The sequence below is a fragment of the Schistocerca americana genome, chromosome 4 (genome assembly GCF_021461395.2).
Source record: "Schistocerca americana isolate TAMUIC-IGC-003095 chromosome 4, iqSchAmer2.1, whole genome shotgun sequence".
Taxonomy (NCBI): Eukaryota; Metazoa; Arthropoda; class Insecta; order Orthoptera; family Acrididae; genus Schistocerca; species Schistocerca americana.
Window position 1 is genome coordinate 236,716,014 of NC_060122.1, and position 23,278 is coordinate 236,739,291.

At 43.2% G+C, this 23,278-nt stretch overlaps 1 protein-coding gene across 1 annotated transcript; it reads right to left on the reverse strand.

Annotated features, from left to right (window-relative positions):
• Positions 1-433: 433 nt before the first annotated feature.
• LOC124613371 (gametogenetin-like) lies at positions 434-22,373 on the reverse strand. The gene is made up of 2 exons (XM_047142072.1): positions 22,176-22,373; positions 434-988 (listed from the first exon to the last, which is right to left on the reverse strand). Exons 1-2 carry the CDS (start codon positions 22,371-22,373, stop codon positions 434-436), a joined length of 753 nt encoding a protein of 250 aa, XP_046998028.1.
• Between the last annotated feature and the right edge of the window lie 905 nt (positions 22,374-23,278).

The following is a 23,278-nucleotide window of genomic DNA, read 5'->3' on the forward strand; positions in this document are numbered from 1 at the left end:
ATAGAATGTCAGCTGTCCACGCTCCGCAGTACCAAATGGGGCATACAGATTCGCAAGACGTACTGCGCCGATAGTTAGCGCAATGCCTCTCGCTAATGGTAAAAACTGAATATCCGTTGGTTCGATGGCATTGCGTTGTAGTATGGCCGTACCACCACCACCGTCGGAAGTTGCGTTGGAGTAAGACACGTATCCGTAAATATCCAGGAGCAGATCAGGCCGTACCTCTTGAAGAAACGATATCAATGTCCGCCGCTTGAATTGTGTCATTTAACAACTGAGTTTTGATCGTGGAGCTAATGCTGTTGACATTGACTGTACCTATCCGATACATCTTGGTCATTTGATAGTACGATGACGTATCTTGCAGTCGTTTAAGTCAGTATGTGTCATCTCGTCCGTCCGACCTTCCCTGTCACCGTCACTGTATATATTATTGATCATCTGAGACAAGACGTCCGTCCGACGATCCGCCGGCAGCGGGCATCTGGTTGTCGATCGAGCCTGATATCATTCTTTCCATCTCCATCTCGGACGCCCAATCACCAAGCACGTTAGGCGACGCATGACGTTCTTCCGATGTCGCGAGGGGTTCGTCGGTGAGCTGAGCACCGTCAACTGGTCTTTGTCCTTGGGCGGACGTTGCCAGCAGCGAACCAGGAACCGTTGGTGTGAGGTCCACATCCCTGGCCGCAGATGGATTTTCGTCATCGTCCTCGAACGTGTCACCATTTCTAGAAACATATCCTGCAGACAGGCTCCTCTTCTTTCGTCGCTTGGGCGACTTCTGCTTGCGGGAACGCGTGTCCGCGTCCTGTGGATAGCGACAAACAGTAGGCAACTCCTGCATCTCCGTGTCCGAGCTCGAATCGATTTGCTGATGCTTGCCTTCCTCAAACGACTGGGCTGCAGACGTGGTCGCTGCTGTCGAGCACGGCGACGGCTCCGTCGTCGTGGGCGCGGATCCCGGGCCAGCGGGGGTCGGCAACTGGAACGGAACAACGTCCGCGTCTGACATGTTCCTCGCTCCCTCAACCTATGTAATAGGCAGCGTTGTCGGTTGCGATGTAGACGTTGTGTCTGCACGTGGTACCTGTACTAGGCGTCGCTGCAGGCATTCAGGGCGTGCATGCCCTTTCTGCACCCTGAACAAGTCCGTCATAAAAGACGATCGCTCGACAGTCACCAAAGGTCACGTGCGATGGGATGTGTTTACGCAGTTTTATTCGCACATGACTCACTCCACTCGGTACAGGATACGTCTCGAACGTATGCCACTTTTCTTCCACGTGACTCAGTACTTCCCCGTAAGGCCGCAGCACGTTCACGACAAGCGTGGCTGGAACTTCAAACGGCAGTTCGAAGATTCGTATGTTCCAAACACCGAGTCCTGCATCGTTGACAGTCACTATACCCACGTTGCCGTCCGAGTGGTGGAAACGATATCCATCGGTGGACGCTGCTTCATCGACAAGTTTCATGTAAACTGTACTGGAGATGTATGCCGAGAAGTTCCTGTGGATCGACGTGCATTACATCACGCAGGAAACGCTCTACTTCGTCTGCCTTAGGTCGTGCGTACTGGGCATTGAACGTTACTTTAATCGTGACCTTTCTATAAGAAAGTGCCATCGTCGTTCAAGGTGATCTGTTTACACTGCAATACCACTAACCGCGCGAGTAAACAACTGCCCGATTGCGGAGCGCCGCACATAGCCCCGCACGCGTCCGCTTCACAACTCGGCTGAGAGCCAACTATCCACTCAGCTTTCGGGGTCCGCACTAAATAACTGTACATATTGTGAAGGAATAGGGTACGACGAGTGATCAGAACGAAGAAACAAATGTCTTAACGAGTAATTACACACAGAAGTGGTAAGAGGTATCTTGTCGAATGTAGCGTGATTAAGTGTACATATTCAAAAGTCCTTACTTGATCTGCCCCGCTGCATATTTATGAAGCGGTTGACTGCATGTAAGGGACAATGCTATTCTCCCCCGTAACTGACTGAGTAATTTCCGCGTTCTAACACATGGTCTACGGTACCAGCTCTAGTGCACGACCGCCTGCCATGCAGCTTTTCTTGAGGATATCTAGAATCTTTCTTGAAATCTATAGATTAATGTTTCTTTGACACATTTGACTCTCAATTTTATTCACGATGGTGATAAAAGCTGAAGAAGTCAGCTGCGTGCCACAGCAGGAACTTAAATTCCATCACCTTGCTTACTAGGCAGGTGTGCTAGCCACTACACCACCACAGCACACCTACACACTAAGCAGCGAGACTCAGGTAAAAGTCCCAGTGGTGGCATAACATTTAATTATTCCTTTAATTTCTATCATTCCCTGAAATCAGTAACCAGTTTAAATACATTTACATATCCAGTGTGTGACAAAGTTCCATTAAACAAGTACTCATTGTCTGTTCCAAAAATCAGCCAAATTTAATACTAAAGACAAATTTGTACAGACACTATTACTCAAATGTCTATCATATAGCAATTTGTAGGACACGGCAGTAATATCTAGTATCATACATAAATTTATTCAGTTTCAAGTAACATGTCTTCAACAAAATCTGAAAGTGTGGCATCTGTTATCACTTTTGCCGTCATACGAGGTGTCTGAGGGAAAGAGACTGGAAGCAAAGGCAGCGATATGGCAACGCTAAGCTGTTCTTATTCTGTAGACGGGTACGTTCATCCTTTCCAGATGCTTAATCCGAGATTCAGCTCTGTACAACCGTCACGTCTTTTTTGAGACCACCATCAGTGCAGTTGTGTTTTTGTTGTGCGTTACGTAAATGTAACAGCGTAATTTAGAGCAATGCTATGCCGTCCAGCTTTGTATTAAATCAGAAGAATCCACGAAAAAGCTGAAGCAGGTCTATGGGGAACATTCCTCATCAGGACAAGTTTCTGGATAGCACAAATCATTTTAGGAAGGCGAAGAATATGTTGCAGATGAACCTCGCTCAAGGTGACCTTTGACCTCAAAATGCGACGGAAACATGGAACGTTTGCTTGCTTGCGTGAGAGAAGGCCGATTTTTAACAATAATGGTGATGGGATACACTTTCACCCTACATTATATTTGGCACATGCGAAAGGTTTGTGTCAGGAAAACCTCATAGCTGACTAGAAGGACAATCTAAGAAACGTGTGCATTAATCCTCATGAGAGGACTGCCAACAACCACGAACGGATCAGTCGCGTGACCACAGGTAACAAATTCTGGATTTTAGGGAACTATCCTGAGACAAAGCAGCAACGTGAGGAGTGGAACACTGAGACCGAAAGCAGCTCGAATGAGCACATAAAAGATCAGAACCGCGCTGATTTGCTTTTTTGACAATAGGGGTATCATGGTTAAAGAGTTTGTTCCGCCGGAACAAACTGTCACCAAGTGTTTTACAGTGGTATCCTTGAATGGCTCAGGAAAAGGGTGAATCGAGTGACACCGGACATTGCGGCAAGTGGCTTATGCATGGAGACAACTCCCCCGTACCACATGGCCACTTCCATCACGGAATTTTTGACCCCAAAAGGCAATCCTGTTGTTCCACGGCTCCTCTCTTCACCTGATTATAGTCTTTTGATTTTTTTTCTTTTTCTCGAGATTGAAAAATGTCTTAAGAGGACGTCCTTTTGGGCTCTGGACGACATTCAAGCGAATGTGACCGTCATGATGAACGCCCTACCAGTTGATGCCTTCCAGTGCTGCTATCAAACCTGGGAATAACGGATTCGCCGGTGAATAGCTGCCGTAGGTAGCAACTTTGAAAAGGACAGTTTTGTTCTTTGAAAAAAATTAAATTTTGGTAAACAAAAAATCAGCCTCATTACTTTTCTGACATACCTCCTAAAAGTGCGATACAAACTGTTACTGAACTCTGAGTGAATTTTATTTAGTCGAAGACCGATTTCCTCCAATTATGTTCAGGGAGTTCAACTAGGTGAATAGAAATGACTGTCTTCACGCTATCAGACTCCAAAGGCAAGGTCTGGGATGATGTGAGATTGTGCACATACACAGTTATTGTTGTTCGTATGATCTGCACCGCTACATAATTATGAAGAGGCTACGTGGGTGATGGATTACAATACCAGTGCTATGCCCCAATCTGCAGCAGCTCATCGTTAACTTAGGGTGATGGATAAACTTTTATCAATCGTAATACTTTACGGACCGTGAAACTCTTAAAACTCTAAACACAGCTACTAAATACTCACGAGTTTTCTTTACCCCGAAGAATATGACCTACAACAGGACACTGTACTAGGCCTAAAAACGAACCAACTTCTACACTGGACAATTAAATTATCAGGAAATCCGTCTTAAGTCAAGAAGTTAGCATTACTGAATTCTGTGAGGCGTATAACTGAACGCTGGTGCCATTTTTAAATCAATTCCCTTTCAAAATTAACGTTTTATCGCAAAATTTAATGTTTACAACAACTATTTGTAGGTGTAAACTTAATTTGTGTTCTTATGTTTTTAGTATATGGAAATGGTGTTCTTTCTGCATTGCTTTGCTTCTGAGAGCTACTAGCGAGTAGATTAAGTACAGATAATATTCATTTAAAAAGGATGTAACGTTTTTTCAAGAATGGGACATACATGGAATGACATGTTACTGTGAAGTAAGTTTGATTGCAATAATAATAATAACAGTAATAAGATAAGTTGCAATTATGAAGATTCTGATGATTTATTTCAAAATTAGCGGTTCAGTTATTTTGAATCACGTTCTGGACAAGCAAGATATTACAACAATTTGCGGATAGTTGAGTGTAAGTTCCCTCACAATCTTTCGACCGGAGGAAAACACTCTACATGCTGATGAATATATCCGAGTGGTTTTATGCAGCGTCTCTCTTTGAAGAATGGCGAACGTTCGTATTGCTATTAGACTACAAACATACAGTACAACACTATTACACATATTATGTTCTTATATGCATCATAGTATCACAGCATTCTTTGTATTCTCTAACGCAGTTCAGCAATCTTATCAGCTGTACTGAAAGCACGTGCGCACACACACACACACACACACACACACACACACACACACACACACACACACATAGAAGAGGAGGGAGGGAGGGAGGGAGGGAGGGAGGGAGGGAAGGAGAGCTCAATCATTTTAATATGATGTGACGGAAGAATGCTGTATTAAATTAACAACTTGTGAAACAGTACATTACAACATTGTAAATAATTATCAGTGGAGCTGACCTGTTTTAAAACAGTATTTCATACCCAACAGTCGTTTACTCAAATAACGGCTCTTACTATATCTGTGTGAACGTCATAAACTTTAATAGACCATGGTCCCATCATTATCAGTAACTTTGTCTTGTATTAAATTTTATGAAACATTGTAATGCCAGTCTCGCAAGTTCCTGTTCTCCAAATGAAAACCGAATTCGGCTTTTTATAATACAGTTTGGACGCTATACCAGTTAGCATATGAATATCATCCTTACGTCTCTTACTATCAGGTTGTAAACACTTAGCCTCAAAATCTTTGGTCCTTTATGTCATATATCCACAATGTTAGTGGTTGTCTACGCAATTTCTTCTTCATTATTTCACACGAACTGCCATTAACAAACCCTTCCTTCGGTAAGCATTATCCAGAGATTCCTCTCTGAACTTCACTCATCCTACAGATTTTCATTCCATACGTCACTGACTTCTTTTATGTTTCGTACTTCATCTTAATCGAAGAGCAAATTTGAAATCCCTCCTGGATTAAATTTCTAATAGTCACGCTTCGTACTTGTTTTGCTTCTTCGTTCTTCAAGTTTTGTCCGTAAACAACCAACGCTGGTAATGTAGCTTCGCATATTTCTTTGCTTAGACCGATGTTAAACACTGACTCCAATGAAACGCATTTTATAAATTAATTTATCTCCACCTGTGCCTGCTTTTTATGTCTTTATTCTGAAATATGATGTCATTATTAAAATTCTCCTTACAAGCTCCACACATCTGATACTTATGTAACTGGCTGTCCTCATTAAGATTACTCCTTTTTGGTCTTTAATTTGACATTGATCTAAATTCTCTATAAACGAGTTATGCCCTGGCAATACACAATTCTGTACTATTAGCATCCAGAAAATTGATGTAGTCTGCGCGATTCAACATTGCTGTTATTTATCTAGCACCCTTAGCATTTCCGTAATTTTTAATCTCTACTTCAGCGCCTTTCCTCATAATGCTTACATAGTAAGATTCAGTGATCCGTCACACATCTGAGATCGTTTTCCATTATTTTCCATACAGTGTGCCATCCCAAAAAAGATTCTGCAATCCATCGATACTGTCAGCGTTTGCACTTTATGTTTCTCCTCTCATGGAGACACTTCCTGGAAGTTCCATTGCACACCCGATTAGATTGCTACGAACCCTCGAACGGGGCGTGAAGTCTGTGCAATTTCATCTTTCACTATAGGGCGCTTTGTATTCCAGAAAGTCATTTAGGTACGAACGTGCACTTTCCTCATGACCACGATGATCACTCCCTAATTACTTTGGTCTTGTTCAGAACATTCCGCATTTTCTGGGTGTACGTTTTCTTCTTTGCTCATATATTCCAAATATTTTACACGCATCTCAGTATGATACCACGATGATTATTTATACTGATTTTTCTGTAGTTTTCTGCTTATCCATAACCACGCAGTATCTACTTTTTCTTACGAGCAATTCTTCTACTTTTCACGTATTGCAAGTCATTGTCCCGGAAGGCTTCGATTACTAGAAGGCAAACGTATTGTCTTGGGTTAATTTAAACATTCTGCAGAAGTCACCAATAACATTAGACGCAGTACGTCTGTGCAATTTTATCTGTCACTATAAGGCGCTTTGTGTTCCAGAAAGTCATTTACGTAAGAACGGCTGTGGTATTGTTCTAGAGCTCCATATAAGCTCTAGAACCAGCAGAAGCATCACATTGTATGCATCCGTATTCTGTCACACTTCCGCGCCTACCTAAAATGATTCTAAACTACTCCTACGGTAATGTTTCCAGCCAATTACTTAAGATCAAGAATAATGTTTTTAAGTAGCAATGCGTACATAAAGTAATAAATCTCTAAGAATGACCCTAAAGTATTACTGATTAAATACCTCAAACGAAACACTATTTTATTATATTATTATCTTCTCCATTATACATACAGTTTTAGTCGCAAGAAGTGACCGGTATCGATTTAAGGTGAATCATTTTTGGACCGTACTGTGTATTTTGAGTACAAAAAGGCAGAGGGAAAAGCGTGAATACTAAGTTCAAAATAAATTATACGATGTTGTAGACAGTAATGACGTATGGAGATGATGGCACGGAGCAGAAGTGTGGATACCACCCACTGTTGTCCAATGCTGACTGTGTGGGAGTGTCAAGGAGCTAAATAGCAGATACCTCTCTCCTTGCCCGTCACCATACGTCATATTTAGCCAACAGGATTCAACGTATGCGACGTACCTCAGATAGACTAATTTTAATGAATATACCCAGCACAGTATTATGAATTACATTCAAGCTTTCTTCCATATGTCGCTTAGGTTGTATCCTATTGACTGATGACGACATAGGGTGGCGTACAAGGAGCGGGACTTCTTCTATTTTACTCCATGACACACCACCACACAGTCACCATCAGTTGGTGGTATCCACAGTTCTGCTCCTTGCTATCATCTCCACACGTCAGCATTTCCTAAAACATCGTATAATTTATTGTTAACTTATTATTTATTATTTTACACGTATCTTTCTATTCTGTTGTGCTCAAAATAGTAAAGTATGGTCCTAAATCCACATCGGGTCAAAAACGGCGATCACCTATGAATAAGAAGATAGTTTATACTGTTGCCATCAAGACTGTTGTATATAATATTTATGCCTGTAAGAATATCTACGAGTAGCAAGCCAAGTGTGGCACCATATACTTCAGGTTGCGCTTTCCTCTCCCATGCTGTTCTTTTCCAGGACAGAGCAGTGTGCAGGAAGAGCGGCTTTAGTTTTGGGAGGAAGTAATGTGTTTCCTCATTATTCTTAGGTAATACTGTTTTTAAGTATTAAACCTCTCCGCGAATCATATCACTTTTGGTGTCTGACAGTGGAATTTGATGATATCTTGCATGATGCTCTTGTAAGTACCAAACGAACCTCAGACATAACGCAGATCTTCAGATCTATCTCTCCTATTAATCGTACGTAGGTCCTAGATTGACGAGCAGTACTCAGGAATGGGTCGGACTAAGATTTTCCAAATTATTTCTTTCGTAGTGAGTGCATTACATTTAATTGGATTCTTTCAATAATTTTCAGTGTTGCATCTAATTTTTCTATAGCTATTTTTATTTGGTCGCTTCACCTTAAATCGCTCCGGACGCATAATAATAGAGTTTTGGTCATTTTTACTATTTTCAGAGGTTGTTTACCAATCGTGTAGACCATAAATTAATTATTTTTCCTCTTAATGAGAATGATAATAGTTTACTAAATGCTTGCTTTTTTATTTCCGCTTTTTTCTGTGTCTAGTTCGTTCAGAAGTCTGTACAAATCTCATACTCCGCAGTCTATATTTGTCCTGCGTTATTTGCATGCCTTTAGTTTCATACGTTCTCAAAGACGAAAGAAGAATGTTATTTTCCTCCTTTACTTTTTATAATAGTTGTGTTGACAACATACATCACAGTACATTGTTTTATAAACCGATATCCGTGTTTAATCATTGTAATATAATGGAAGCAACTGCACACAGTGTTATATTTGCCCCGACAAAAGTTCCATTGCCTCTACGCTACAGTTCTATGGAAATTCAGGCTCACTGTAGCACGCAGTTTCTGAGACGTATTACTGGAAGGATTTATTACCTGTAGTTTCAGTGTTCTTCGAGTGTGACGGCGTGTTCAGTAGAATGGAATTGCAGTAAGCTGAAGCGAGATTAAAATCTCCGTCCAGCCATACTGAGAATAGGTTTTCCGTGTCTTCCGTAAATGGGTTAAAGTAAACTGCGTTCCCAGTACTTACGCTATCCGAGACTTTCCTGTGCTCGCAATAACTCCATCTTCAATGTAATCTACCTCAGATCCTTCAGTTTCGTCTTTGATGAAAAGTTAAGCTCCCTAGTAAGAATGAGGTAAAGGATTATATTTCCCATTAGTCTCATATTACAGCTTGACTGCCTTTCGGTGATCATTAACAAACCTGAATGCCTAATGTTAATGAGCAGAAGCCATAAATGAAAGGTCCAGTCTGATTTAATTTAATGCACACAGGAATCGAATCTCAGATACTTGAAATATCTGTTAATTCCTTATTATTGTATGTTCCACTTGAATATATGTAGAGTGATCAGAGATTCGAGCTTTCGCAAGAGAATCAGTTGAGAATGGCACACAAAATTCAACGCCTTTCCATCATTACAAAGACCTCAGAGGATCTCCGACAATATTGGTTAAGTAGTGCCTCTGAGAAACAATATTCAACAGAACGTCTCCGCTTTGTTACACTCTATGGGCTATAATTGTAAAAGGACATTCATGCAAATGAAATATTCACTGTGGTGAAATGTCAAAACTATATAACAAATTTAGAGCACAACGATTAAACGTTAAGACTGTACATAAGCTACATATCTGTGCTTGATACCCATACAGCGTATGAAATTTGTTACCTGTGCCTTCAGTATTATTGCCGAGTAAGGCGGGCAGGTGAAAGCACAATGAAAAAAACCTCAATTCCTTTCTCATCAGCCTTTAATCATTCAGTCGATGAATGAGACGTGGGCAAAATACTGAGTTGGCAAAGCAGTGGCCATGATACGTTCGTTACCATTTACCTATGCCTCTTTCACTTCAAAAAGAATATTAGAGCTTAATAATCAGATAGGTAGCAAGAAGAGAGAGAGAGAGAGAGAGAGAGAGGGCCTTTCTTAATGAGGAGAGCAAGGGAAAAATTGGCGTAATCAGTGGTCGCTGAGTAATGCGTGACTGTGAAACGGTATTTCAGTGCTTTGGCCATGTAATGCACCGATTGTACATAAGATATCGGACTTCGTATAATAAATTGCAAGTTCTATTATTGACCATGCGATATGAATTTAAGGCCAGTCAATCGCATCACCGTGTTGCCAAAGTCCAGTTTAAATTGTCGCTCACTCTCACAAAAAAATGGTTCAACTGGCTCTGAGCACTATGGGACTCAACATCTTAGGTCATCAGTCCCCTAGAACTTAGAACTACTTAAACCTAACTAAGCTAAGGACATCACACACGCCCATGCCCGAGGCAGGATTCGAACCTGCGACCGTAGCAGCCCCGCGGCCCGCACTCTCACAAAAGCTGAAAAAATATTTAAAAAAACATTGTTAGGGCAAGGGATCATGGCGGTATTGAATGAAAACGTCGTCTCACGCAAGACTATTACTAATCTAAGAAACACAAAAATAGAATTTCAGCTCGTTATATTGACCATTGTGACAATATTCGGGAGAATAGGAAGAAGAAGAAAAAGAAGAAGAAGAAGAAGAGTGACACCGGAAGTTGCATCTGATCTTCAGGCAATTGTTTTTAAATAAAATTCAAATGATTATGTGAACATCACATACCTCAAAAGGTTGTTCGTGAGGCTGCACAGGTTTTTATATACAGGGTGTTACAAAAAGGTACGGCGAAACTTTCAGGAAGCATTCCTCACACACAAATAAAGAAAAATGTTATGTGGACATGTGTCCGGAAACGCTTAATTTCAATGTTAGAGCTCATTTTAGTTTCGTCAGTATGTACTGTGCTTCCTCGATTCACCGCCAGTTGGCCCAATTGAAGGAAGGTAATGTTGACTTCGGTGCTTGTGTTAACATGCGACTCATTGCTCTACAGTACTAGCATCAAGCACGTTAGTACGTAGCATCAACAGGTTAGTGTTCATCACGAACGTGGTTTTGCAGTCAGTGCAATGTTTACAAATGCGGAGTTGGCAGATGCCCATTTGATGTATGGATTAGCACGGGGCAATAGCCGTGGCGCGGTACGTTTGTATCGAGACTGATTTCCAGAAAGAAGGTGTCCCGGCAGGAAGTTCGAAGCTATTGATCGGCGTCTTAGGGAGCACGGAACATTCCAGCCTATGACTCGCGACTGGGGAAGACCTAGAACGACGAGGACACCTGCAATGGACGAGGCAATTCTTCGTGCAGTTGACGATAACCCTAATGTCAGCGTCAGAGAAGTTGCTGCTGTGCAAGGTAACGTTGACAACGACACTGTATGGAGAGTGCTAAGGGAGAACCAGTTGTTTCCGTACCATGTACAGCGTGTGCAGGCACTATCAGCAGCTGATTGGCCTCCACGGGTAAACTTCTGCAAATCGTTCATCCAACAATGTGTCAATCCTCATTTCAGTGCAAATGTTCTCTTTACGGATGAGGCTTAATTCCAACTTGATCAAATTGTAAATTTTCACAATCAACATGTGTGAGCTGACGATAATCCGCACGCAATTTTGCAATCACTTCATCAACACAGATTTTCTGTGAACGTTTGGGCAGGCATTGTTGGTGATGTCTTGATTGGGCCCTATGTTCTCCACCTACGCTCAATGGAGCACGTTATCATGATTTCATACGGGATACTCTACCTGTGCCGCTAGAACATGTGCCTTTACAAGTACGATACAACATGTGGTTCATGCACGATGGAGCTCCTGCACGTTTTAGTCGAAGTGTTCGTGCGCTTCTCAACAACAGATTCGGTGACCGATGGATTGGTAGAGGCGGACCAATTCCATGGCCTCCACGCTTTCCTGATCTCAACCCTCTCGACTTTCATTTATGGGGCATTTGAAACCTCTTGTCTACGCAACCCCGATACCAAATGTAGAGACTCTTCGTGCTCGTATTGTGGACGGCTGTGATACAATACGCCATTCTCCAGGGCTGCATCAGCCCATCAGGGATTCCATGCGACGGAGGGTGGATGCATGTATCCTCGCTAACGGAGGACATTTTGAACATTTCCTGTAACAAAGTGTTTGAAGTCACGCTGGTACGTTCTGCTGCTGTGTGTTTCCATTCAATGATTAATGTGATTTGAAGAGAAGTAATAAAATGAGCTCTAACATGGAAAGTAAGCGTTTCCGGACACATGTCCACATAACTTATTTCCTTTCTTGGTGTGTGAGGAATGTTTCCTGAAAGTTTGGCCGTACCTTTTTGTAACACCCTGTATATCCACTGACGGAATAAAAGTCACAACACCCAAAAGTAATGTAGAGTAATGAAATTTCGGAAATAAATTTGCCTAGGTAGCAGATTTAACACTGGAAGATCACACGTTAATGTAAGCGTGTGATAAGCCATTGTAAATGTGAAATGTTGGTACATTAATAACCAGTGTAACCGCCAGAATGTTGAATGCAAGCACACAATCGTGCATGAATTATGTTGAACAGGTACCGGATGTCAGTTTGTGGAGTGGAGTTCTATGCCTGTTGCACTCGATCCGTCATTACAGAGACTTTTAATGCTGTTTGTGGGCATCACTAGAGTTGTCTTCTGATGTCCCATCAGTTGGAGACGGATCTGGCGATCGAGCAGACCAAGGTAACATGTCGACACTCCGTGGAGCAAGTTTCTTTAGAACAGCGGTATGCGGACTAGCGTTATCCTGTTGGAAAACAGCCCCTGGAATGCTGTTCATGAATGACAGCACAAAAAATAGAGTCATAAGCTTGACATACAAATTTTCAGTGAGGGCGCTTGGGATAAACACGAAAGTGCTCCTCCTGCCACATGAAACCGCACCCAGACGATAATTCCAGGTGTAGGTCAAGTGAGTCTAACAGGCACACCAGGGTGTTTGCAGGCCCTTAACTGGCCTCCTCCTAACCAACACATGGCCATAACCGGCACCGAGGCAGAACCGTCATTGAAAAGAAAACACAAGGTACCCCCGTCCTACCCTCCAGTGAGCTTTCGCTTGACACCGCAGTAGGAAATGGCTGTGGTTTGGGGTCAGTGGACTACACGCCACAGAGCGTCTGGCATGGGGCTGTCGTTGAAGTAATATATTTGTAACAGTTCGTTGTTTTACTGTGGTGCCAACTGCTGCTAAAATTCCTGCTGCAGATACAGTACCATGAGCCAGAACTACATGCCGAACACGATCGTCTTCACTCTCTGTAATACTGGCTGTCCAGCGCCCGGTTTTCTTGCAACCGTATATTCTAGTGACTACCGCTGCCAGCACTCATGTACAGTAGCTACATTCCCGCCTAATCTTTCTGAAATATCGCAAGAGGAACAACCACTTTCTCGTAGCTCCATTACAGAACCATGTTCAAACCCAGTGAGATGTTGATAATGACGTTCAAATGGCTCTGAGCACTATGGGACTTAACTTCTAAGGTCATCAGTCCCCTAGAACTTACAACTAATTAAACCTAACTAAGGACATCACACACATTTATACCAGGGGCAGGATTCCAACCTGCGACCGTAGTGGTCGTGCGGTTCCAGACTGTAGCGCCTAGAACCGCTCGGCCACCCCTGCCAGCGATAATGACGTCTGTCACCTTAAAGGTTTTCTTAACACGACTGTTAGAGCGCGTATTTAAAGCAAACCTGATTTGCATCCTCATAGTGTTGCTACTAGCGGCACTCTTATGCGAGTGACGTGAAATATGAGTAGCTATCGTCTTTCAGAAACTCACCTGCCAACTTTCGTTTTGAATATATATCGTCTTTCAGAAACTCGCATGCCAACCTTCGTTCACGTCCCACAACTCCTTGTCAGCATTGCGGTTTTTCCCGTCAATTTGTTCTGTTATACAGTATACGGCATGTTATGTATGTGAACTTTTTTTTTCGCCTCTATAGAGCTGAATCGACAGAAAACGCAAGGTATCGTGTTGATTTAGTTGTGTTCCGTCGCTTCAAATGTTCGTAACCAACCATTGGTATGTGCAGTATCGCCTTAATCGTTGTAGTCTACCTTGGGTGATGCCTGCTGACAATTTCGATTGTACAAGACATAGACGTTCGTTGCCTCCGAGCAGTACTCCCAGTCTCGTAAACGAGCGGATAGAAGATAAAGAGTCAACGTCCCGTCGACAAGTCGGTTATTAGAGACGGAGTCTAAGCTCGGAGTGGGAAACAGTAGGGAAGGCAACAAACCGTGTCCTCGAAGAAACCACACAATTTTTAAAAAGGCCTTACTTCAAGGAGCGGAAGTCGTCTCTGTTGCGAATAATCGCGACGAGAACTGAAGTGCTTACATCAGGCGTTCGTTGAGAATGGCTATAGCACTCAATAAATAGCGCAATCAAATTTTGGAGGTATCCGCAGGCAAAGGAAAAAGAGCAAATTTGTTACGGCGCTTTTCATTCTGTGGTTTGTCCGCAGCGAAGATTAACCGGCTGCAAGAGGGACATTAGGTGAAGCCAGTCTTCAGGCCTACATCTAAGTATACCAACTGGTGAGACTTGTGAATGGTAATTCTTGTCCCTGAACTTCCAGAGTTCACAAAATATTGTGAGAGTGAGAAAAGTAGTGCGTCGCACAGTCTGTACGCATGATCGAGAGACTGAACAGAAAATTGATAGACATTCCCGACGTTGTCAGCCTGGGAAGGATCTGCATTACATGGTGACTGCAGAAAACTTCACAAACCAGTATCATGAAAAAAGTTTTTATTAGATGACAGGTTGCGACAGAGCTATGCCGTTGTAAAATTTAAAAGCATGCTATCCTCTTGTTGACAGCATAGTTCTGTCGAAAATAGTCATCCAGTGAAATGCTTTTGTAGCGATCTTCGCTTCTGAAGTTTTCTTCAGCTACTAAATACTGAAAGAGTCTTAAACTACGCTTTGTATGGTAATCTGCTTAGCTGAAAATCGACACAAAACTGCATTCGACCAGCCTACGTTCGCGAGTATAAACTTTATATTGGGCATCGTAATAAAAGGAATTCTTATACTTATATAAAATACAGCATCGTGAATGTTCTACAGTATTTGTTTAAGCTAGGTATGGTAGTAATTTTATGATTCATTAGTCTTCAGGCAGGTTTGTTGCAGAGCACTGCGAATTCCTCTCCAGTACCAACATCATCACGTCAGAGTAGCTCTTGCACTCTACGTCATCAGTTATTTGTTGGATGCATTCGAACCTCAGTCTTCTCCTACAGTATCACCTTCTACAGCGTAAAATGTGTCATATTATCCTGTCTTCTCTTCTTGTCAGAGTTTTCAACATGCTTCCTTCATTGCAGACTCCGGAGTAGCTACCCATTCGCTGGCCTATTAGTTCACGCAATTTTCAAAACCGTTATATAGCGTCACTCCTCAAACACAACGATTTTGTGCCGTGCAACGTTGTGCTCCAAGTGTATATTCTCAAAAATTTATTAATTGAGCTGCGGCCGATGTTAAGCACTAGTATACTTCTTTCGGCCAGAGATTTCATAACTTTTCTATACTAGTTTGGTTCTTACGCTCTCTTCCATAGTTCCCATTCGTTATTTTGCTTTCAACTTAGTGGTCACGTATTAAATTTATTACTAATTTCATTTCTGCTACTCCTCACTACTTCAGTATTCTGTGCTCACTAGACTGATCATTCCATTTAAAAATTTCTCAGTTTTGATGGTAAGTTTCTCATTAACTTCATTTCTGCTACTTCTCATTACTTTCGCATTTCTTAGTTTCTTTCCAGTCCTTATTCTGCACTCACTAAACTATTCTTTCTACTCAATATTAATTCTTCTTCACTCTCCCTAAATACAGCTTGTCATCCTCTGACCCTTGAACTTTAATCCCATCCTTGAACTTTATTCCCACCCTTGAACTTTAATCCCACCCTTGAATTTTAATCCCACCCTTGAACTTTTATTTTAGTCACTTCTTCTATGAAGTATGGACTGAATGACAGTGGCGTAAGAATGCCTCCCTGCCTTATGCCTTTCATAATAAAAGCGCTTCGTTCTTGGTCACCTATCCGTGTGCCTTTGCTCTTTTTTTTTTTTTTTTTGTTCTTCCGTTTATTGTAAACTGTCCAGTCACATTAATGATGAGCTAGAAATTGTTTTCTTCAGATAAATAGTAAATTTGACTTTCAGTCAAAGAGCTTAATATTAATCAACAAAAACCATCATAGTACTCTCTATAAGAATTTTCAATTAGATCTACTGTCCCAATTACTGTTATAATCCTCACAACCATCCTACCAAAAAACATACTTAATGACCGAGAAAGAATGTCACCATTCGAATGTGGATTCTATCCAAAAACATCATCACTAATATCTTTTTCTCTTCGATTTTTCCTAATGGCCGTAATTTTTTAATCGTTGAAGTAGAAGTTACGTTAATACTAACAATCATAATCATTTTAGAAACATCAGATATTATAATCGGAACAGTGTCAACAATATTCTTCATCCTAGACGTGGATAACAACATTCTGCAACACAGACCGCTGCGATTCGATCAGGAGGGGCCGGCCGGTGTTGCCGTGCGGTTCTAGGCGCTAAGTCTGGAGCCGAGTGACCGCTGCGGTAGCAGGTTCGAATCCTGCCTCGGGCATTGATGTGTGTGATGTCCTTAGGTTAGTCAGGTTTAATTAGTTCTAAGCGACTGATGACCTCAGAAGTTGAGTCGCACAGTACTCAGAGCCATTTCGATCAGGAGGCTAGTCAATGAAGTTCTCGAAGTTACTGGGTGGAATGTGAAGTCATGTGGTCTCCAGTGCCGTGGCCAGCTTCGCTATGTCTCTCGTTTGAGTATCCATGGCGCGAAGAGCCCTATCGACTTGGTCCCAGAAATACTCGACTGAGTTTATATCCTGGAAGATATTTAAGATAATTCTCATTTATTGTTCCGTCTCTGTTGTACACTTGGGACCATCTTCATATCTAAGTAGTTGGATCAGCAACCCGTCTTGTCTACTCAGCTCCATCGTATCTCGAGGGAATGGTGTGGTGACGGCGCGGTCTCTGACAAAGGTCCTCACTCTGGGATGAAAGTTGGTGACAGAAATTTCACGTGAAGTTCCTGCCACAACGAAAAACAACTTTGCTTCAATGACTGCCACCCAAATTAGAGTATCCTATCCGTGGCACTCTCTCCCTTATTTCTCGATAATACAAAACGAGCAGCCATTTTTTGAACTTTTTCGATTTCCTCCGTCAATCATATCTGATGCGGATGCCACACTGTATGGCAATGCCCCAGAAGAATGTAGTGTAAGCAATCTTTTTAGTAAATCTGTTGCATCGTCGAAGAGTTTTGGCACTAAATCGAAGTTTTTGGTTTCTTTTCTCCTCAACATTATCTGTGTGATCGTTCCAATTGAAGTTATTTGGAACTGTAGTCCTTAAGTATTTAGTTGAGGTTACAGCCTTTATAGTTGTTTGATTTAGTCCAACTGAAATTTAGCGGATTATTTAGCGCTCACGTGGATGATTTCTGACTCTTCGTGATTTAGACTCAACTGCCACATTTTGCACAACACAGATGTCGTGTCTCAATCACTTTGCAACGTTTAGATTATCTGTTCATTCCACATGGCGATACATGACGTATCATCTGAAAATAACCTAAGAGGCCTGCTCAGAAAGTCTAGTAAATCATTTATATAGATAAGGAACAACAGAGGGCTTGTAACACCTCCTTGGGGAGCCCCCAGAAGTTGCCTTTGTTTTACTCGATGACTTCCATCAGTTATTACGATGACCTTTCTGAGTGGAAATCACGTATTCAGACATAACACTGAGAGGATACTCCATAAGCCTGCAATTTAATTATAAGTCGCTTGTGAGGAACGGTGTAAAAAGCTTATTGGAAATCTAAAAGATGCAATCAATTTGATGTCACCTGTCGATAGCACTCATTACTTCGTGAGAATAAAGATTTCGTTGTGTTTCACAAGAAGGATATTTTCTGAATCCTTGTTGACTATTCGCCAGTAACATTCACTGCGAAGTGATGCAGAAGAATTACGACGCAACGTAACATACTAGGAAATAGTATCCATATGAAGATAAGTAATGTGATATCGACCAAAGGGTGAAGTAGCAGGTTAAAGTTGGTACCTCAGACGCAGCCACGAATGAGAAACGTATGTTGAGACACCCCCTCAAGTGGTTGCATACGACGCCTGTGCTTGATGTCTGCGTAAGTCAGAACGCAGCAACACACGTCCCACTCTGTGAACGTCGATCAAGACAGCAGCAACACAGTTCAGATCCGGCACCGCTGGTATTATTAATCAGGGTAGGGTACGTACAGACATATATGACTGTCTTTCACTACTGTTCAAGTTATAATTTGTTCTTCTTGTACTCTACGACAGTAATAATTATATAGTGCGATTTTTTCCACCGTCTGAAAACTCTAGGGATTGATCGTTGAGAGGATACGAGCCAAAAGCGTCTAATGAAGTTATGTCCGGGAATGCCATTTGTTCAATGATACTACCTTACAAAGTCTGCGGTCTAACACGCACTGAACCGTCCAGCCACAGTTACAGTATGTGTTGAAAATGGTTTACACGTGCCTCAACACATGCGTGTACGCGCTGTAGCACGTTCTGTCTCACACGTAAACATCGGCCAGGCGGAATCCTAACAATACCAAATGCTGCATGAATACCCTGCTCCAGTGTCTCAACCTCTGGAATGGGCTCCACATACACGATGCTTTTGAGATGGCCATATAACCAGGAAACACACGGGTTGAGATCCGGTGAACGAACAGATTATGCAACTGGACCCCCTCGTCCGACCCATCGTTCAGGGAAGTCGCGACTGAGACACGTCCGGACGTTAATGGCGAAGTGGGCTGGAGCAGCATCGCGTAGCAGCCACATTACCCTTCCAATCATCAATGGCATTTCCTGCAGCAGGGGAGGCCAAGTCACCTGCAAGAAACGCCGGTAGTTCAGGCCTGTTAGCCGACGTGGGAGGAACATTCGTACCAAAATACGGTCGCCAATTATGGCGGCCGAGACATTCCGGCTGCACCGATGCTCATGTTATACTGGCATCACAGCATGGCGGTTTTGCATACTGTAGCACAGATGACTGATACGAAAGTTGAAGATACCACTCCGCTTACCTGTGAATAGGATGGATGGCACAAATTACGGAATCGTGGTTACCTTGCGAAGAAACCAGTGACAAAACTGCTCCCTATGTGGAAAGTCTATCGCTAGTAAATCCTGAACATGCTGTAAGTGGTAAGGGTAGTAACAGTTTACTGGCGGGCCAACTGCCTGTTACAGACACGGCCGTCACTTTCCACTGTCTAAAAACATTGTCCTCTGTATGGTTTGGAGGTCAGAACAACAACTGTGTAAGCTGTAAATAACTTTGGTTTAATGTTGCAATCTTATCACAGAAATACACGCTATTACACAGTTTACAATGTGACTACGTTACAACAGTTGTCAAATGAACGCATCTCGTCCTCATAAAGTGAAATAATCCTAAACAAAACAATGACAAATTTTAACTAGAAGTTTCTTTACAAAATTATTCTGACGGCTACATCATGATGTTGGCCAGTACTATGATAAATTATCCAATTCTCGTTCAAAGTTCGGTATTATTTATGATGACAATCATTTCTACAGAGGATGGTTAGATTTTTGACAAGTTAAGCAAAAAATTACTTAAGGTCGCTCGAGTTTACAGTGGACGCAAGCTGGTCAGGGCTCTGCTTGTGGTACTTACCTTAGCTGTGATGAGCTGTCTTCTGCAAGGCTGCTGTTGTCCCCTGAAATTCCTATGAAAACTAATTAAGCCTTTGCTGATTTCTCCAGCAGAACCTCTCCCTATGTTTCTCGTTATGCGATCAAACATGCTCTTATCCCTCGTCATGGATTATGTCGATATGCATGTGCATGGCTGGAGGAGTGAGTTTATTAAAACGCCCTCTCTGTCCTTGCAAGGACAATTAACTAACTGGCTGGTTCTTTTCTCCACAGTGGGAGCTCAATCAAGCTTCAGCTAATATGTAGCCGAATGTCAGCCAGAGTGAAAGCAGTGTTCACTCAAATTTCTTTTCTGCATCGTAGAGGGCGTTATGCGCTCTGTTCTGCAGTTGACGCCAGTTCAGAGAAGAGTCCCTGAAAACTTTGCTTTCGTCTTTCTCCTAGCCAAACTCTCTTCCCACCTGGGTTCTTTCGTTCTCCACGCTATGGCTTTTTATCAAATGGTTCAAATGGCTCTGAGCACTATGGGACTTAACATCTATGGTCATCAGTCCCCTAGAACTTAGAACTACTTAAACCTAACTAACCTAAGGACATCACACAACACCTAGTCATCACGAGGCAGAGAAAATCCCAGACCCCGCCGGGAATCGAACCCGGGAACCCGGGCGCGGGAAGCTAGAACGCTACCGCATGACCACGAGCTGCGGACGGCTTTTTATCGACCAATAGGCGCGTTCCTCTTATTTTGTGGAAACTGTCTCTGCCAATTGCAAGTGCCATACCACTGAAAGGCATCGAAATCTCGGCACTTTACTCTTTTTAAGTTCGTTTCCGCCAATCGGACGTTTCGTGCCAGCTAACGTGTGTACGTAATCAAATGCGTCACTGGCTTTGTTCGTATCCATTTGGAATTCCGAAACGCAGTTTTCTAAAGCTTCGGTCTGTCCTACTTCCGGTGGCCCGTTACTTGATCTGCAGGATGCATCACCTCTCCGGTTACTGACTCCCGCTGCGGGATGCCCCCTAGGAGCTTTCCGTGGTGCCTGCTGTGGTGCGGCCTCTGCATCTGCCCGCGCTAGCTTCCACGAATAACATTTCCTATCGCTGCTTGTTCCACCTTATGCTCATTGACATGCATTATATAGGAGTGGTGTCTTAATACTGTCGATCGAGTGTCATCCCTTTTGCATTACATACTTACCCCCACATCTGCTCATTACCGCCGAAGTAAGTTAGGTGGCATGTTCACCTTCCCATTACGATGTATAAAACTCTTATGTAAGGTGCGTAATTGACCATTTATTCGGCCACATTACACCTTCAAGACTAGTATCCAAAGTATATGGGTATGTCCTTCATGATTTCCTGCTTCCTGAAACGACCGTGTCACAGACAAATGGCGAACCACTATTGCAAACATTGATTGATGTGTGGCTGTTGTCAGCGGGGATATGTCTGCTGATGCAATTTTGCTGCATGCCAAATGTTGTCATTTGCCTTTCCATAAGTAATAACCATGTCGGCACACTCTGGATTCGAATATGGAACCATTGTGTGCAACACTGAGTAAGGCCCACTACAAGGTTAGTGAATTAGAGAAGTGAATCAGACACAACATTACCAGTCACTATGGTAGGAGAAAACGCTATGGTATGACGTACGAGGAAAAGTTCAACCCTCTTGGAGGAAACCATGCTTGTTGTAACAGCAGATGCATGGTACAGCGCGTCTTAGACCGCTGTCTGTGTAATAAAGTATGACTGAATAAGAGCTCTCGAACATGGAAACCATGCATTTGCGCACATAAGTTGGTTAGACATTTTTTGTTCCATATCCTCTCGTCAATCAATCAAATGGTTCAAATGGCTCTGAGCACTATGGGATTTAACTGCTAAGGTCATCAGTCCCCTAGAATTTAGAACTACTTAAACCTAACTAACCTAAGGACTTCACACACAGCCATGCCCGAGGAACGATTCTAACCTGCGACCGTAGCGGTCGCGCGGTTCCAGACTATAGCGCCTAGAACAGCTCGGCCACCCCGGCCGGCTGTCAATCAATCCCTAGAGTTTGTACATGGTGGAAAAATCACCCTGTATACTGTCATTCAAGTGGGATTGGAAATGAACTAATACCTCGGGTGTCTTGTAGTACCCGCACGACCTCCTCCTAAAGTAAATCTAGCATTGCTGCTATACACAAGAAACACCGACGAGGTTGTCTCAAGTGAGTTTTCTCGTCCAGTACATCAGGTATAATTTGCCGGAGTGGCAGTGTCTGTGTCATTTCTCTCCCTTTCGATTAGGAAGAATAGCGTACGTGACCAGTAATGAAGGAATTCCCAATGAAGTCAGCTGTTCGGTTAAAAAGAAGACACGGCAGCCACCACTGCCCATGCGGATTCGGGCGGCGACACTACCGTACCGCGCCGAGCCGAACCGCAGCAAGCAGCAGGGGGAACAGGGTCGAGTTCCGCCCCCGCACGCGACCGCAGGCTCGCTGCGGCAGTGCAGGCGGAGGCGGAGGCGGAGGCGGAGGCGGAGGCGGCACGCGGGGCGCGAACGGCCTGCAGCGCCGAGGCCCCTGCGGCCGGACGGGGCATCCGGTCCCCAGCTGCGGCGGGTCCAGTGTCTGCATACTGACGGGGGGCACCCGTCTCAGTGGACTGTACACAGATAGGTACAGTAACGTAAGGCAGGTAGAGAGAACTGAAAGCGCCGCAGCTTGTTGCCAGAAGTCTCCCTGTCGTACCAAGAAACGTATGTGCGTGCGTGTGTGTGTGTGTGTGTATCTGCAACCAGTTACGATGTAATATGGTACTGTTCTCAATTGCAACACGGTTCGGAGACAACATTTACGAGGTGCATTCAAGTTCTAAGGCCTCCGATTTTTTTCTAATTAACTACTCACCCGAAATCGATGAAACTGGCGTTACTTCTCGACGTAATCTCCCTGCAGACGCACACATTTTTCACAACTCTGACGCCATGATTCCATGGCAGCGGTGAAGGCTCCTTTAGGAGAATGTTTTGACCACTGGAAAATCACTGAGGCAATAGCAGCACGGCTGGTGAATGTACGGCCACAGAGAGTGTCTTTCATTGTTGGAGAAAGCCAAAAGTCACTAGGAGCCAGGTCAGGTGAGTAGGGAGCATGAGGAATCACTTCAAAGTTGTTATCACCAAGAAACTGTTGCGTAACGTTAGCTCGATGTGCGGGTGCGTTGTCTCGGTGAAACAGCACACGTGCAGCCCTTCCTGGACGTTTTTGTTGCAGTGCAGGAAGGAGTTAGTTCTTCAAAACATTTTCGTAGGATGCACCTGTTACCGTAGTGCCCTTTGGAACGCAATGGGTAAGGATTACGCCCTCGCTGTCCCAGAACATGGACACCATCATTTTTTCAGCACTGGCGGTTACCCGAAATATTTTGGTGGCGGTGAATCTGTGTGCTTCCACTGAGCTGACTGGCGCTTTGTTTCTGGATTGAAAAATGGCATCCACGTCTCATCCATTGTCACAACCGACGAAAAGAAAGTCCCATT

What these genes read in the sequence shown, in the direction of transcription:
- LOC124613371 (XM_047142072.1), bottom strand. Translation starts at nt 22,373, where the DNA reads ATGCAGACACTGGACCCGCCGCAGCTGGGGACCGGATGCCCCGTCCGG. An exon ending in TCCCCCTGCTGCTTGCTGCG is followed by an intron (nt 989 to 22,175) that starts GTTCGGCTCGGC and finishes GTTCCGTTCCAG; the next exon opens with TTGCCGACCCCCGCTGGCCC.